The sequence below is a fragment of the Leucoraja erinacea genome, chromosome 7 (assembly GCF_028641065.1).
Source record: "Leucoraja erinacea ecotype New England chromosome 7, Leri_hhj_1, whole genome shotgun sequence".
NCBI classification, from domain to species: domain Eukaryota; kingdom Metazoa; phylum Chordata; class Chondrichthyes; order Rajiformes; family Rajidae; genus Leucoraja; species Leucoraja erinaceus.
Window position 1 is genome coordinate 77,791,289 of NC_073383.1, and position 18,338 is coordinate 77,809,626.

General features: G+C 46.9%; 1 protein-coding gene across 1 annotated transcript in view; it reads left to right on the forward strand.

The window, feature by feature from the left end:
• cfap65 (cilia and flagella associated protein 65) overlaps positions 1-18,338 on the forward strand; it is a 218,878-nt gene that overhangs the window by 49,202 nt on the left and 151,338 nt on the right. The window contains exons 10-11 of the mRNA XM_055638826.1: positions 1,139-1,498; positions 3,722-3,856. Of these exons, the coding sequence (XP_055494801.1) occupies positions 1,139-1,498; positions 3,722-3,856 (495 nt within the window). The remainder of the gene's footprint in view (positions 1-1,138; positions 1,499-3,721; positions 3,857-18,338) is intronic.

Genomic DNA, 18,338 nt, shown 5'->3' on the forward strand with positions numbered 1-18,338 from the left:
AGCTTTAGAGAGTCTATGATTATGCATTTAATTACCTGATAAAAGATCCAGCCATGGATATACTCTTGTAACCACTATGTTAATGTGGTTCATCTAGATAAGCTAACGGTTTGATAGTGTCCCCTAATATGGTGATGGTGGTGGAATAACGTGGCAACTCTTTGCGTACTTTGGGTGCGCAAAACAAAGAATATCACTGCGACTTGTCACATGTGACAATGAAGTATCATTCATTCATTCGTCATGTCAAAGAGATTATTATCTAAATGGTGTCAAGTTGGGAAAAGGGGAAGGGGTTATGGGGGTCCTTGTTCATCAGTCAACTAAAGTAAGCATGCAGGTACAGCAGGCAGTGAAGAAAGCGAATGGCAAGTTGGCCTTCATAACAAGAGGAGTTGAGTATAGGAGAAAAGAGGTCCTTCTGCAGTTGTACAGAGCCCTAGTGAGACCACACCTGGAGTATTGTGTGCAGTTTTGGTCCCCTAATTTGAGGAAGGACATTCTTGCTATTGAGGGAGTGCAGCGAAGGTTTACAAGTTTAAATCCCTGGATGGCGAGCCAGTCATATGCTGAGAGAATGGAGCAGCTGGGCTTGTACACTCTGGAGTTTAGAAGGATGAGAGGGATTCTGATTGAAACATATAAGACTATAAAGGGTTTGGACACGCTAGAGGCAGGAAACATGTTCCCGATGTTGGGGGAGTCCAGAACCAGGGGCCACAGTTGAAGAATAAGGGGTAAGGCATTTAGAACAGAGACGAGGAAACACTTTTTCACACTGAGAGTGGTGAGTGTGGAATTCTCTGCCTCAGAGGGCAGTGGAGGCCGGTTCTCTGGAGACTTTCAAGAGAGAGCTAGATAGGGCTCTTAAAAATAGCGGAGTCAGGGGAAATGGGGGGAAGGCAGGAACGGGGTACTGATATGGGATGATCAGCCATGATCACATTGAATGGCGTTACTGGCTCGAAGGGCCGAATGGCCTCCTCCTGCACCTATTGTCTATTGTCTAATCATCCAGTAATGGCATTGCATGTCAATAACAAGCAGTTCCACAGTTCCTGTGGTACAATTATTTTGTTTCCTAGCTCTTTGTGTTTTCACTTCCGCACTGATGTTTCAATCTTCTCGTCCTTCACAGGATTGTTTGGAGGCTGCAGCCTTGTTTCCCAATGTCCCTTCCATCAAGGAGTACTTCGACGATGGCGTCCAAAGCAACCTGACCATGTTTCCGCCTCACGTGTCCGTCAACATGAGGGAGTTTAACTTCGGGAACTGCCTGGAGCTCGACCGAGTGGTGCCCCTGCCCCTCTCCATGACGAACCACACCAAAGGGAAGATCACGGTCCTCTGGGTGACCCTGCCCGGCAGCGTCTTCACCGTGAATCCTTCGACCATTGATATCCCACCCTTGAAGAATATGGCTTTCCGCCTCCATTTTGCACCTGATAAGTTCAACATGTTGTACGCAGCTGAACTGGAATGCTTTGCTTATTATAAGGTCAGTAGCCTAGTTCAGTTTAGAGATACAGTGTCCACGATACAGCCCACCGCGTCCACGCTGAGCAGCAATCACCCTTGCATGGGCCAGACTTACATTCGCAGCGGAAGTTATGACTTTCTGCCACCAATGCTCTAGACTTTAGATTTTATAGACTTTAGAGGTATAGCATAGAAACAGTGCCTTCAGCCCACTGAGTCTGCACCAACCAGCGATCACATGTACACTAGTTCTACCAATAGACAATAGACATAGGTGCAGGAATAGGCCATTCGGCCCTTCGAGCCAAATTCACCTTCACCTTAACATTCACCTTAGCTACTCTATTCCTCTTTATAACTGTCACTGCACGTCATGTTGTTATTTGTGGGCGGAGCACCAAGGCAAATTCCTTGTATGTGAATACCTGGCCAATAAACTTACTACTTACTTACTTAAACTTGTACAGCTCTTATTATTTGGTTATATGTCTTGGTCGTTTATTCACATGATCCATTCATGTTGAATCACTCGTTGCTGATGTCTAACTTGTCTCAGTCTATCTCATCTAATGTTGATCCTTGAAATATTTTCGTTCAGTTTGATAAAATCCTTAACTTTCTTAATTAGCTATTGATTTATCAACCTTCTTAAAGTCTTTATTTATCAATAGAATATTTCATTGTTGAGAACTATGTTCTCTGCCATTTTAGTTTAGATACAGCGCAGAAACTGGCCCTTCGGCCCACTGGGTCCGCGCCGACCAGCGATCCCCACACACTAACACTATCCTACACCCACTGGGGACAATGTTTACATTTACACCAAGCCAATTAACCTACAAACCTGTATGACTTTGGTGTTTGGGAGGAAACTGAGGATCTCGGAGAAAACCCATGCAGGTCATGGGGAGAACGTACAAACTCCGTACAGACAGCAATAGGTGAAGGAGTAGGCCATTCGGCCCTTCGAGCCAGCACCACCATTCAATGTGATCATGGCTGATCATCCCCAATCAGTACCCCGCTCCTGCCTTCTCCCCATATCCCCTGACTCCGCTATCCTTAAGAGCCCCATCCAGCTCTCTCTTGAAAGCATCCAGAGAACTGGCCTCCACCGCCCTCTGAGGCAGAGAATTCCACAGACTCACCACTCTCTGTGAGAAAAAGTGTTTTCTCGTCTCCGTTCTAAATGGCTTACCCCTTATCCTTAAACTGTGGCCCCTGGTTCTGGACTCCCCCAACATCGGGAACATATCCTACACACTGGGAACAATTTACAGAAGCCATTTAACCAACACATCTTTGGAATGTGGGGGGGGTGGGGGGCATTGGGATCGGAGAACCCGGAGAAACTCGTGTGGTTACAGGGACAGCAGCTGTGGTCAGGATCAAACCTGGGTCTCTGGCGCTGTATGCCCACGACTCTATCGTTGCGCCACCGTGTTGCCCAAAGTGTGCCACTAGATGCAGTGTAATGCAAAATGAGACCCACAGATCTGTGAGTAGTTCTCTGTCCCGACATAAATGGATGCGACCATTCGGCTCATCGAGTCTGCTCTGCCGTTTGATCATGGCTGATCTATTTTTCCCTCTCAACCCCATTTACCCGCCCTCTTCCCCTATACCTTTGACGCCATTTTCCTGCTCAAGAACCTAGCCAGCTCTGATTGAAAATCCCCAATTACTTTGACGATAGACAATAGACAATAAGTGCAGGAGTAGGCCATTCGGCCCTTCAAGCCAGCATCGTCATTCAATGTGATCGTGGCTGATCATCCCCAATAGACAATAGACAATAGGTGCAGGAGTAGGCCATTCGGCCTTTCGAGCCAGCACTGCCCTTCAATGTGATCATGGCTGATCATCCCCAATCAGTACCCCGTTCCTGCCTACCCCCTATATCCCTTGACTGCTATTTTTAAGAGCCCTATCTAGCTCTCTCTTGCAAGCATCCAGAGAACCGGCCTCCACCGCCGTCTGAGGCAGAGAATTCCACAGACTCACCACTCTCTGTGAGAAAAAGCGTTTCCTCGTCTCCGTTCTAAATGGCTTACTCCTTATTTTTGGCCTCCAAAGCCATCAGCGGCAATGAATTCCACAGATTCAGTGTACAGCCTCTACTGTACTGGGCATTTAGCTGAGGATAAATCTCTACCTCTTGCAAACTCTATTATGGTAAATGAGCTAACTGATGCGCACGGATTTGGTGTTTTTACCCTATGATTATTGTTGTCATTTGCAGGTCATGCGCGATCATCGCTCGGTGAAGGACATCTTTTCTCCCCCGTGGTTCCTCAGTGTACACGTGCAAGCAACTACCATACAGCCAGGGCATGAGACCTTCCATCCCACTTTCACACTTGACTCTTCTGAACTGGTGAGTAACAAGGTTACATTTCATATTCTTCTTCAGTTTTGTCAGAGTGGTAGAGTCATTCAGCGTGGAAACAGGCCCTTTGGCCCAACTTGCCCAGGCCGACCATCATGCCCCATCTGCACTAGTCCCACCTGCCTACGCTCAGCCCATATCCCTCAGAATCTATCCTATCCACGTACCTGTCCAAATGTCTGTTAAATGTTATGATAGTAGTTCAAGTTCAAGTTCACATTTAGTGTCACACGCACCAGTTGGTACAGTGAGATTTGAGTCACCTTTGAACCCTCCGCAGTCGCCGCTACGGACAGCCCGATGTACAGGCCCTCAACTTCCTCCTCTGGCAGCCTGTTCCATATACCCACCACCCTTTGTGTAAAAAAGATACCCCTGAGAGAGTTGTGAGTCTGTGGAATTCTCTGCCTCAGAGGGCGGTGGAGGCCGTTTCTTTGGATACTTTCAATAGAGAGCTAGATAGGGCTCTTAAAGATAGTGGAGTCAGGGGATATGGGGAGAAGGCAGGAACGGGGTACTGATTGGGGATGATCAGCCATGATCACATTGAATGGTGGTGTTGGCTCGAAGAGCCGAATGGCCTACTCCTACACCTACTCCTACACCTCCTGGTCCGAGAACACTAATGCAATTATCAAGAAAGCTCATCAGTGCCTCTACTTCCTGAGAAGATTACGGAGAGTCGGTTTGTCAAGGAAGACTCTCTCTAACTTCTACAGGTGCACAGTAGAGAGCATGCTGACCGGTTGCATCGTGGCTTGGTTCGGCAATTTGAGCGCCCTGGAGAGGAAAAGACTACAAAAAATAGTAAACACTGCCCAGTCCATCATTGGCTCTTCCATCCATCGAGGGGATTTATCAAAGTCGCTGTCTCAAAAAGGCTGGCAGCATCATCAAAGACCCACACCATCCTGGCCACACACTCATCTCCCTGCTACCTTCAGGTAGAAGGTACAGGAGCCTGAAGACTGCAACAAGCAGGTTCAGGAATAGCTACTTCCCCACAGCCATCAGGCTATTAAACCTGGCTCAGACAAAACTCTGATTATTATGAACCCATTTTCTGTTATTTGCACTTCATCAGTTTATTTATTCATGTGTGTATATATTTATATCATGGAATATGGACACACTTATCTGTTCTGTAGTCAATGCCTACCATGTTCTGTGTGCTTAAGCAAAGCAAGAATTTCATTGTCCTATACAGGGACACATGACAATAAACTCACTTGAACTTGAATTGTCGATTGTTCCTGTTAAATCTTTCCCATCTTCAAGTTCAAGTTCAAGTTACATTTATTGTCACATGCACCAATTGGTACAGTGAGATTTGAGTTACCATACGGCCATACGAATAAAAAGAACACAGCACACGATAGAATTTAACATGAATGCCCACACACAGCGGAATCAACGTTTCTCACTGCGAGGGAAGTCAATAAAGTTCAGTCAAACTTCCTCTTTGTTCACCCGTGGTCGGGGCCTAGAACCCTCCGCAGTTGCCGCTACGGACGGCCCGATGTTCAGGCCCTCCCGCTGGGTTGATCGGAACTCCGGCGTCGGAACGGACCGGAACACACTCTCACAGCTTGGAGTTTCCGAATCGGCCGCTTGCTACTGGAGTCCGCAGCTTCCGAGCCCACAGGCTGAGCTGGATGGATCTCCAACACTGGCGACCCCCGTTAAGGGATCCCAGGATTCCGCGATGTTAAAGTCAGGAGGCCCTTTGTCCTCTGGTTCTCCATTCCCCTACTCTGGCAAAAGATTATGTGCATTTACCCTATCTATTTCTCTCATGGTTTTATACACCTCTATAAGATCACCCCTCATCCTCCTGCACTCCAAGGAATAAAGCCCTAGCCTGCACAACCTCTCTCTACAGCTCAGGCCCACATGTCCTGACAACATCCTCATAAATCTTCTCTGCATCTTTTCCAGCATGACAACATCTTTGCTATAAAATAGTTTGACCAAAACTGAATACAATACTTTAAATGTGGCCTCACTAATGTCCTATACAACTGTAATTTGGCCTGCCAGCTTCTATATTCAATATGGGACGGCACGGTGGCGCAGCGATAGAGTTGCTGCCTCACAGCGCCAGAGACACGAGATTGACCCTAATCGGGTGGACAAAATGTGTAGGAAGGAACTGCAGGTGCTGGTTTATACCGAAGATAGATACAAAGTGCTGGAGTAACTCAGCAGGTCCGTAGCCCAACACTATCCTACACACTGAGGACAATTTACTGAAGCCAATTAACCTACAAACCTGTACGTCTCTAAACTAAACACAATACCCCACTTGAGGCCAGACTAGTATTTAATAAAGGCGCAGCATTTATCTCTTGCTTTTATACTCTGCCGCGATTGATGTAGCATTGTGAATGTGGTATTAACTGGTTTCACAATCTGCCCTGTCTCCTTCATTGTTGTGCACATCTACTTCTAGATCGCTCGGTTCTGTAACAGTATCCTTTATTAGGTATTATTTTAGTTTAGTTTAGTTTAGAGACACAGTGCGGAAACAGGCCCCTCAGCCCACTGAGACCGTGCCGACCAGCGGTCCCCGCGCATTAACGCTATCCTACACGCAGTCGGGACAATTTTACATTTATACCAAGCCAAGTAACAATAGACAATAGGTATAGGAGTAGGTCACGCGGCCCTTCGAGCCAGCCATTCAATGTGATCATGGCTGATCATCCCTAATCAGTACCCTGTTGCTGCCTTCTCCCCATATCCCCTGACTCCGCTATCTTTAAGAGCCCTATCTAGCTCTCTTTTGAAAGTATCCAAAGAACCTGCCTCCACTGCCTTCTGAGGCAGAGAATTCCACAGACTCAACTCTCTGTGTGAAAAAGTGTTTCCTCATCTCCGTTCCAAATGCCTTACCTCTTATTCTTAAACTGTGGACCCTGGTTCTGGACTCTCCCAACATCGGGAACATGTTTCCTGCCTCTAGCGTGTCCAAACCCTTAATAATCTTATATGTTTCAATAAGATGCCCTCTCATCCTTCTAAACTCCAGAGTGTACATCCCAGTTTGGTTCAAGCCCTTCAAAATCTGATTGAGTGGATGATCAGAGGTCATGTAGTCATACAGCATGGAAACAGGCCGTTCGGCCCAACTTGGCCTTGCCGACCAAGCTGCCCCATCTACACTATCCCACCAGCCCGCGTTTGGCCAATATCCTAAACTGATCCTCTCCATGTACCTGTCTAAATGCTTCTTAAACATTATGATAGAACCAGCCTCAACTATCACTTCTGGCAGCTCGATTCATATTCCCCTCACCCTTTGTTGCCCCTCAAGTTCCTATTAAATCTATATTCCCCCCCCCCCCCCCCCCCTCACGTTAAACCTTGTGAGATTATCCAGTTTCCCGACCCCTATCCCGGCTCCTCCCTACAAGTCCCTTATCCTCCCCATGTACCTGTCCAGCAATCTTTTAAATGTTGTTATAGTACCTGTCCCAACTACCTCCTTTGGCAGCTCGTTCCATACACTCACAACCTCTGCGTGAAGAAGCTGCCCCTCAGATTCGTATTAAATCTCTTCTCTCTCACTTTAAACCTCTGCCCTTTAAGAGGGAGTTAGATGTGGCCCTTGTGGCTAAAGGGATGGAGAGAAGGCAGGTACAGGATACTGAGTTGGATGATCATATTGAATGATCATATTGAATGGCGGTGCTGGCTCGAAGGGCCGAATGGCCTATCCCTGCACCTATTTTCTATGTTTCTATGTTACTCCAGGTAAAAGACCGCATGTACTCTATCAAACGGTGGAACTCTCTGTCTTAGTTTAGTTCAGTTTAGAGATACAGTGTGGAAACAGGCCCTTTGGCCCACCCAGTCCGCACCGACCGATGATCCCTGCACATTAAAACAATATACAATCCTATACACACACAATCCTACATCCTAACGTCCAAGTTCTGGAACAGCTTCTTCCCCACAGCAATCAACGAATAAGCTCTGAGCTCTGAACTGCAAAAGACTATTATTATTTGTTATTTTCATGATATTTGTTATTTATTAAACCTTTTTCTCTTCCCCCGTTGTGTACTATGTTTACATATTCACATATTCTGTCGCGCTGTTGCAGCCAGTAAGAATTTCATTGTCCCATCCGGGACATATGACAATAAAACGCTCTTGGCTTGACTAGGGACAATTTACATTCTTACCAAGCCAATGAACCCACAAACCTGTACGTCTTTGGAGTGTGGGATGGAGCCGATGATCTCGGAGAAAGCCCACGCGGTCGCGGGGAGAAGGTTACAACTCCGTAGAGAGAGAACGCACGTAGTCGGGATCGAACCCAGGTCTCTGGCGCTGTGAGGCAGCAACTCTACCGCTGCGCCACCGTGTCCTCCCAGATGGAAATAAAAGGTTCCATGCCAATATTCCAAAACGAGCAGGGAAGTTTTTCGCTGATCCTTTCGTCGGTCAGTGTTTCTTCCTCAGCCAACATCAATGACTGTTGTTTTTGGGAGCTGACTGTGCTGTAATTGGCTCCCACATTTCCTGCATTCCAGAATACCTCTCTGGGTGTGAACTACATTGGCAAGTTTATATATATTTTTTATATAATAAGCGCGGGGTCATTTTACGAAGGTCCCACATATATTCAGCTCCAATGGACTCAGTTAAGGTCTACGATGAAGTGATTTGCAGAAGGAAAATCATGGATGGAACCAAGAACAATAATGCACAGGGAACAGGCCCTTTGGCCCACAATGTTTGTGCCAAGATAAAGTAATCTCATCTGCCTGGTCATGAGCCATCTCCCTCCATTCCCTGCAATATATCCATGGAAGGTAAACAGAGATCGTGAGGTTCACCACCCGACACCCATTCAGCTTGTCCAAACCTCCAGCCTTTGCGCTAATGGAAAACAGATGCCGCAATTTTAAAGAAAAGGAAAGCCGCTCCAAGAAGCCCCGCGTGTGGATCGGGCACAGCCTGCTGCAGCGGGGTGATGTGGAGGACACTAACAGCGCTAGGGTTGGCACGGTGGCGCAGCGGGAGAGTTGCTGCCTCACTGCGCCAGAGACCGGGGTTCGATCCTGACCACGGGTGTTGTCTGTGCGAAGTTTGCACGTTCTCCCCGTGACCTGTGTGGGGTTTTCCTCGTGAGCTCCGGTTTTTTCACACAGAGATTGGTGAATCTGTGGAATTCTCTGCCACAGAGGGTAGTTGAGGCCACAGTTCATTGGCTATATTTAAGAGGGAGTTAGATGCGGCCCTTGTGGCTAAAGGGATCAGTTGGTATGGAGAGAAGGCAGGGATGGGATACTGAGTTGGATGATCAGCCATGATCATATTGAATGGCGGTGCAGGCTCGAAGGGCCGAATGGCCTACTCCTGCACCTATTTTCTATGTTTCCTCCAACACTCCAAAGACGTACGGGTTTGCAGGTTAATTGGCGTGTGTGGATTGTAAATTGCCCCTAATGTGTAGGATAGTGCTAGCGCACAGGGTGATCGCTGGTCAGTGCAGGCTCGGTGGGCTGAAGGGCCTGTTTTCGCACTGTTTCTCTAAACTAAACTAAACTAAACAACGTCACCCAGACAGGCTGACCCTGTAACTCCGGTCCTCTACCACTGACCAGACAACTGGTCTGTATAGCCAGGTTAAGACTGCATATATATTACATTTGGACTTGAATCATATAAAATGATGCCTGAAAGGTCTTGACATTTGAGTACTGTCACAGTCTAATTTACTATTCTTACACTCTTGCACTCGTGCCGATGTGTAGCAGTATTTTTTACTGAACTTTAAGGACAAAAAAGAATTTCACTGTACCTAGATTCACGTGACATTAGAATACCTTTGAACCACTGATATCCATGTGTGTGTCTAAAAGCCTCTTCAACACCACTATCATAACTGCTTCCACCACTACCTCAAGCACACGGATACGGAGGGAATGGATAGGTTTGGATTACATGCAGGCAAGTGAGATGCGTTTATCTTGGCTTCATGTGTAGCACAGAAATTGTGGGCTGAAGGGTCTGTTCCTGTGAGAGACACAAAAAGCTGGAGTAACTCAGCGGGACAGGCAGCGTCTAAGAAGAAACATATAAGGGTTAAGGGTTTGGACGCGCTCGAGGCAGGAAACATGTTCCCGATGTTGGGGGGAGTCCAGAACCAGGGGCCACAGTTTAAAAATAAGGAGTAAGCCATTTAGAACGGAGACGAGGAAACACTTTTTCTCACAGAGGGTTGTGAGTCTGTGGAATTCTCTGCCTCAGAGGTCGGTGGAGGCAGGTTCTCTGGATGCTTTCAAGAGAGAGCTCGATAGGGCTCTTAAACATAGCGGAGTCAGGGGATGTGGGGAGAAGGCAGGAACGGGGTACTGATTGGGGATGATCAGCCATGATCACATTGAATGGCGGTGCTGGCTCGAAGGGCCGAATGGCCTACTCCTGCACCTATTGTCTGTTGTCTATTGTCATCTCTGGAGAGAAGGACTGGTTGACACCTCAGGTCGAGGCCCTTCCTCAGACTGGGTCTGTTCCAGTGCTGTACTGTTCTATGTTTAAATAAAACCATCAGAAATACATGAAAGTGGATTGTGAAAATAGCGCCGGAGACCCGGGTTCGATCCCGACTACGGGTGCTGTCTGTATGGAGCTTGTACGTTCTCCCCATGACCTGCGTGGGTTTTCTCCGAGATCCTCAGTTTCCTCCCACACTCCAAAGACGTACAGGTTTGTAGGTTAATTGGCTTGGTGTGAAGGTAAAAATTGTTCCTAGTGGGTGTAGGATAGTGTTAGTGTGCAGGGATCGCGGTGGGCCGAAGGGCCAGTTTCCGCGCTGTATCTCTAAACTAAACTAAAATGGCAACAATGAAATATTCTATTGAGAAATAAAGACTTTAAGAAGGTTGATAAATCAATAGCTAATTAAGAAAGCTGTGGATTTTATCAAACGGAACGATAATATTTCAAGGATCAACAATAGATGAGAGACTGAGAAAAGTTAGACATCAGCAACGAGTGATTCAACATTGAATGGATCATGTGAATAAACGACCAAGACATATAACCAAATAATAATAATAATAATAATAATAACTTTATTTGTTAAGCACCTTAAAAACAACCAAAGCTGACCAAAGTGCTGTACAGAAAAAAGAAAACAAGCAAGACATCATAAAACAGGCAGAACAACAGAACATACAACTAACACGAGGCGCATAAATTACATACAAAAATCCAAACAATAAATTAAAAAACATAAAACACAAGTACAAACAACGCAGCAAAACCAAGCAAATAAAGTTAATAAACAATTCGACACCTCACTGGTCTACAAAGGCCATGGAGAATAGATATGTCTTCAGGAGTGATTTAAAAACAGCTAGAGAAGGGGCCTGTTTAACGTGCAGAGGCAATTCATTCCACAATCTCGGAGCCGACACAGCAAAGGCACGGTCCCCTCTGAGCTTCCGCTTAGTCTTTGGCTCAATCAGGAGCAGCTGATCATCTGACCTGAGAGAGCGGGAGGGCGAATAAGGGTGAAGAAGCTCAGATAGGTAGGACGGGGCAAGACCACTTAGGGATTTAAAAGTAAATAAAATAATTTTAAAACGAATCCTATACTGAATAGGCAGCCAGTGGAGAGAGGCCAAAAGGTGAGAAACATGATCATGCTTTCGTGTGCCTGTCAAGAGACGAACAGCTGCATTCTGTACCATCTGGAGACGGGCGATGGAGGACCGACTAACCCCCAGATACAGTGCATTGCAGTAATCCAGCCGGGTGGTAACAAAGGCATGGATTACCGTCTCAAAGTGCTTCCTTGACAAAATCGGCTTTATTTTTGCCAGCTGCCTCAGATGGAAAAAACCAGATTTAACAACAGCCCTTACCTGACAGTCAAATCTAAGCTCAGGGTCCACTTTAATCCCCAGGTTCGTGATGTTAGGTTTGAGATATGCAGACAAAGAGCCGTAATAAGAGCTGTACAAGTCTATAAAGAGGAATAGTAGCTAAGGTGAATGTTTGTTCCTTTGTGGATTTGTTGTGGGAAATGACAAAATTGTGGGGACCTTGAACAAATATTTTGTATCTGTGTGGGGGAACACTCGAAAATAATAGTAGGAAATCAAGAGGTAATTTGGAGGGAAGAACCACTGTGAAATATTGGGATTAAGAGCTAGCACTTTATGGCTTTGAAATGAGTTCTTGTTTCTTAGTTCATGGCCCTCCAAAAGATTCCTAATGGAATTTAAACTGGCGTAGGTTGGACTTAAACAAAAAAGGATTCTTGGAGAAGATGAGCTATCAGTCTGAAGAAGGGTTTCAGCCTATCTCCTTCGCTCCATAAATGCTGCTGCACCCGCTGAGTTTCCCCAGCATTTTTGTCTACCTTAAATTTAGTTGCGTAACTATGGTAGGGTGAAGTCTATTCCATGCTTTATTTGTGCAGGGGAAGAATGAATTGCTATACACATCTGTCTTGGTAGCTGATATCTCAAATTGGATTGAATGGCCTCGTCTGCTCCAAATAGGTTTGGGTTTGGTGTAGGTTTGGTCATCTACGTCGAGCTGACTATTTAACATTTTGTGAAAACTGGTCAAACGGTGAGCTCCACGTCTGTCTTGGTGGTTGCGAGAACAAACATATTAGGAATTGATCACCTGATCTCTTGGGCCTGCACTGCCATTCAACAAGATATGGCCTGAGTGCGTTTTTCTATGGGAAGGAGTCCTCACCGCCCAGTGTGGAACTCACTGCCCCACCAGCCCATTCTGGGCAGTCCAAGAGGAGCGGGACCGGTGGGGACAGAAGGTCTCCACTGGTCCCGCTCCTCTTGGACTGTCCAGAACGGCCTTCTACCCTCTCAAGACCTCTTTATTTCTAACTGCCGGCTTGACATCAACCCTCTCAACTTTTCCACTCCCTTTACCTGCTCCAATCTCACCCCCTCTGATGGTACAGCCCTCTTGTCTCTCTCTCTGCAGCAACCCTGACATTATAATCCAACCCACCGACAAGGGAGGTGCCGTGGTAGTCTAGTGCGCTGACCTCTACCGGGCTGAAGCCAGGTGACAACTCTCAGACATCCTTGGACCCCGATCCCACAGAGGAGCTTCAGGCCTTAAACTCAAACACCATTACTGATTTCATCACTTCTGCCTTCCACGGCCTCCAACCTTATCATTGCCCAGCCCCCGCACAGCCCGTTTTTACCTTCTCCCCAAAATCCACAAACACAACTGCCCTGGCAGACCCATTGTTTCTGCCCGCTCCTGTCCCACAGAAATCATTTCCACGTGCCTCGACTCCATCCTATCTCCACCCTGGTCCAAACTCTCCCGACCTATGTCAAGATACCTCACACGCTCTTCGTCTCTTTAATGACATCCGCTTTGCCAGCCCCCACTGCCTCATCTTTACTATGGAGGTTCAGTCACTCTACACCTCCATCCCCCACCAGGAAGGCCTTAAACCCCCTCCGCTTCGTCTTCAACCGCAGAGCCATCCAATTTCCCTCTACTAACACTCTACTCCACCTAGCGGAGCTGGTCCTCACTCTCAACAACTTCTCCTTTGACTCCTCCCTCTTCCTCCAAGTCCAAGGCGTAGCTATGGGCAATCGCATGGGCCCCAGCTATGCCGGCCTCTTTGTAGGGTACGTTGAACAATCCCTGTCCCAGTGATACACTGGCCCTATCCCCGAACTCTACCTCCGCTACATTGATGCCTGCATCGGTGCTACCTCCTGCACCCATGCAGAACTCACTGACTTCATCAACTTCACCACCAATTATCATCCTGCACTCAAATTTACATGCACCATCTCCCACATCTCCCTCCCCTTTCCTGATCTCACAGCCTCCATCACCGGATATAAGCAGACTTCTTTCCAGAGATGCGGCCTGTCCCGCTTAGTTACTCCAGCTTTTTGTGTCTATCTCCCTTCCATTGACTCTATTTATACCTCACGCTGCCTCACTGTAGATTAACCATATTAATCTCTACCAATATAACCTTCATCACTTATACTATGCATGATACACATTCTGTTGTACTATGTTATTCAGTCCGGGACTTGAGTAGGAATGCAGCTACTGATAACAACCCTGTTTGTCCCCAGCTCGGCAGTCTGCAAGATGATACTAGTGCAGTAGTATGTATTATTCTCTCTGCATATGTTTTAATAAAAGCCTTGTGGTTCACCTAATACTTTGAGTGATTACAAAACATGGTGTCAGATTGGGATTCGGACCGATCAGGAGACACAGCTGTGTAGTCAGGATAGTGTCAAGGCGGCACTGGCTCTTTGACTGGGCGAAGGTGTTGTTGGGTATGTCTATAGGTGGCATCATCAACAACCAACTGAGGTTGGACTGCGGAGTAGGTTGATCTCGAACCGTCCGGCGTACGAGTCGACCAGGACCAGGTACTGATTGCCATGCCACTCGAAAATGTCAGCTGCAACTGCGGACCATGGCAAATCAGGTGTGGGGTGCAAGAGTAGGGGCTGTTTGGGTTGGTGCGGCGCTAGGCTGTTGCACACCGCAGAGGACTCGACTTTCTCATGTATAAAGTCGGACATTCCAGGCCAGAAGAACAGACACCTGCGGAAAAACACCTGTCGGACGATGATGGTTCTGTTGTTATGATGGTCTCCTACGTCCCATCCTCGTGTCTGGACGATCTGGCAGCACAAACAGCTGCAGACCACACTCTACAGTCACTCTCCTCTGTCATCCGACGTGGATGGCCAGAAAAGCAATACAGGTTGCCGCCCCTGATTCGCCCATTTTACCCCGTTTGTGATGATTTGCTACTTCAGGATGGCATCGTGGGGAAAGGACACAAGGCAGTTGTTCCTGAATCTCTGCAAAACATACATTACGATGCCATCCACAGGGGGTCATCCCGGCGTGGAGGCAACCGTTCTGAGGACAAAGAATGGCCTGGTCGACTCGTACTCCGGATGGTTCGAGATCGACCTACTCCGCAGTCCAGGCAAAACTCCAACAGTGACGCGATACCCAGGAAAAATACTATGACAAGTCAAGCACACCGCTGCCGCCTCTGACTGAGGGACAGGTTGTCTGCTTGCCAACGGCAAAAGGCACTGAACGGCTGGGAGTCATTCTTCGCACATCTCCTGCGCCGCACCCTTACCTGGTCAGTGTGTTCACGATGCCACCTACAGACGTACCCGACAACAGTTGTACTTGTTGAGACCACACCTGGAGTATTGCGTACAGTTTTGGTCTCCTAATCTGAGGAAAGACATCCTTGCCATAGAGGGAGTACAGAGAAGGTTCACCAGACTGATTCCTGGGATGTCAGGACTTTCATATGAAGAAAAACTGGATAGACTCGGCTTGTACTCGCTAGAATTTAGAAGATTGAGGGGGGATCTTATAGAAACTTACAAAATTCTTAAGGGGTTGGACAGGCTAGATGCAGGAAGATTGTTCCTGATGTTGGGGAAGTCCAGAACAAGGGGTCACAGTTTAAGGATAAGGGGGAAGTCTTTTAGGACTGAGATTGGAAAAACATTTTTCACACAGAGAGTGGTGAATCTGTGGAATTCTTTGCCACAAAAGGTAGTTGAGGCCAGTGCATTGCCTATATTTAAGAGGGAGTTAGATGCCCAACTTGTCCATCCAACCTATGTTAGTCCCTCTTGCCCATATACCACTAAACCTTTCCTTTCATTAGGCCAGTTCATTGGCTATATTTAAGAGGGAGTTAAAGATGTGGCCCTTGTGGCTAAAGGGATCAGGGGGTATGGAGAGAAGGCAGGTACAGGATACCGAGTTGGATAATCAGCCATGATCATATTGAATGGCAGTGCAGGTTCGAAGGGCCGATTGGCCTACTCCTGCACCTATTTTCTATGTTTCTATGTAACACCTTTGCCCGGTCAAAGAGCCATTGCCACCTCGACACTATCCTGACTACACAGCTGTGTCTCCTCCACGGTCCCACGGACTCCGGACGGACCAGGTGCTTTGCCTGCTGGCTCGTCTCCCCGGCCGCTGCCGAGGTCTCCATCCTCACCCTCAACACCGGTCATCCCTGCGGTATCACTCTCTTCTCCTATTCAATTTCCGGTGAAGGGAGAAAACGGTGGATATCGTATGCGCGCTGGTCACAGCGCACAGTACATAAAGTAAAGTGCACTCCCCTCAAATTGGGCTTTTTCCTATATACTCCACTATATGCTTCTTTAAGAGAAAGGATGTAGATTAACCATATTAATCTCTGCCAATATAACCTCCATCACATATACTATGCATGATACATATTCAACCATGCTATGTAATCCAGTCTAGGACTTGAGTAAGGAAAGCAGTTACTGATAACAACCCTGCTTGTCCCCAGCTCGGCAGTCTGCAAGATGATCCTAGTGCAGTAGTATGCACTATTCTCTCTGCATACGTTTTAATAAAAGCCTTGTGGTTCCCCTAATACTTTGTAATGGAGTGATTACAAACACTCGCCAAGGCCAGCAGCATAAATCAAGGACAAGTTACATCCTGACCACTCCCCCTTCTCCCCTCTCCCATCGGGCCAAAGGTATGGAAATGTGAAAACGCACTGCTCTGGATTCAGGGGCATTTCCTTCCTAGTTATCAGGCAACTGAATCCTCCTACCAGAACTAGAAAACAGTGCTGAAGTGCAATCTCATTGGAGACCCTCGGACTACCTATGATCCGACTTTACCTTGCATTAAACGTTATTCACTTATCACATAGAAACATAGAAATTAGGTGCAGAAGTAGGCCATTCGGCCCTTCGAGCCTGCACCGCCATTCAATATGATCATGGCTGATCATCCAACTCAGTATCCCGTACCTGCCTTCTCTCCATACCCTCTGATCCCCTTAGCCACAAGGGCCACATCTAACTCCCTCTTAAATATAGCCAATGAACTGGCCTCGACTACCCTCTGTGGCAGAGAGTTCCAGAGATTCACCACTCTCTGTGTAAAAAAAGTTCTTCTCATCTCGGTTTTAAAGGATTTCCCTCTTATCCTTAAGCTGTGACCCCTTGTCCTGGACTTCCCCAACATCGGGAGCAATCTTCCTGCATCTAGCCTGTCCAACCCCTTAAGAAATTTGTAAGTTTCTATAAGATCCCCTCTCAATCTCCTAAATTCTAGAGAGTATAAACCGAGTCTATCCAGTCTTTCTTCATAAGACAGTCCTGACATCCCAGGAATCAGTCTGGTGAACCTTCTCTGCACTCCCTCTATGGCAATAATGTCCTTCCTCAGATTTGGAGACCAAAACTGTACGCAATACTCCAGGTGTGGTCTCACCAAGACCCTGTACAACTGCAGTAGAACCCCCCTGCTCCTATACTCAAATCCTTTTGCTATGAAAGCTAACATACCATTCGCTTTCTTCACTGCCTGCTGCACCTGCATGCCTACTTTCAATGACTGGTGTACCATGACACCCAGGTCTCGCTGCATCTCCCCTTTTCCTAGTCGGCCACCATTGAGATAATAGTCTGCTTTCCTGTTTTTGCCACCAAAATAGATAACGTATCTGTACACTGTGAATGGCTCGATTGTAATCATGTATTAACTGGTGAGCATGCAAGAACAGCTTTTCACTGTTCTACAGTACACGTGACAACAAAACTGAACTTTATTAGCTTTGTTTTTGTTCTTCTGTCTGCATCTGCCCATTTCGAAAGTAATTATTGTAGTGACTTTTTTGCCTTGCGCCCGATCATTCCGTCTCCTCACCACTCGCAAGTTCTGATTTCAACAATTCTGAAGACGGTTTTTTATCCTGAGGTCTGAGGAAGGGTCTCGACCCGAAATACGTCACTCATTCGTTCCTTCCAGAGATGCTGCCTGCCCCGCTGAGTTACTCCAGCATTTTGTGTCTACTTTCGATTTAAACCAGCACCTGCAGTTCTTTCCTACACTTTTTATCCTGAGGCTTGGACTCAGTTTCTATACCTGCTGATGCTGCCAGACCTGCTGGGTGCTTCCAGCACCTTCTGTTTTTGTTTCGGTTTCCCAATCACTGCAATATTTTTTCTCTAATATCTATCTACCTCACCCTGAAAAATATTCGGTTCAGTTCAGTTTAGTTTATTGTCACGTGTACTGAGGTGCAGTGAAAAGCTTTTGTTGCATGTTTTCTTGTCAGCATAAAAACAATACATGATTACAATTGTCACATTTGACCTGCCTGGGTTTTTCTTTGAGATCATCGGTTTGCTCCCAAACTCCAAAGACGTACAGGTTTGTAGGTTAATTGGCTTGGTGTAAATGGTGTCCCTAGTGGATATCGGTTAGTGTTAGTGTTCGGGGATCGCTGGTCGGCACGGACCCAGTGGGCCGAAGGGCCTGTTTCCCCGCTGTATCTCTAAACTAAATAAACTAAACATTCACAGTGTATAGATACACGATAAGGGACTCGGTGAAGGTGGTAGGCACAGGGCAAGAGCTGCCAAAGGAA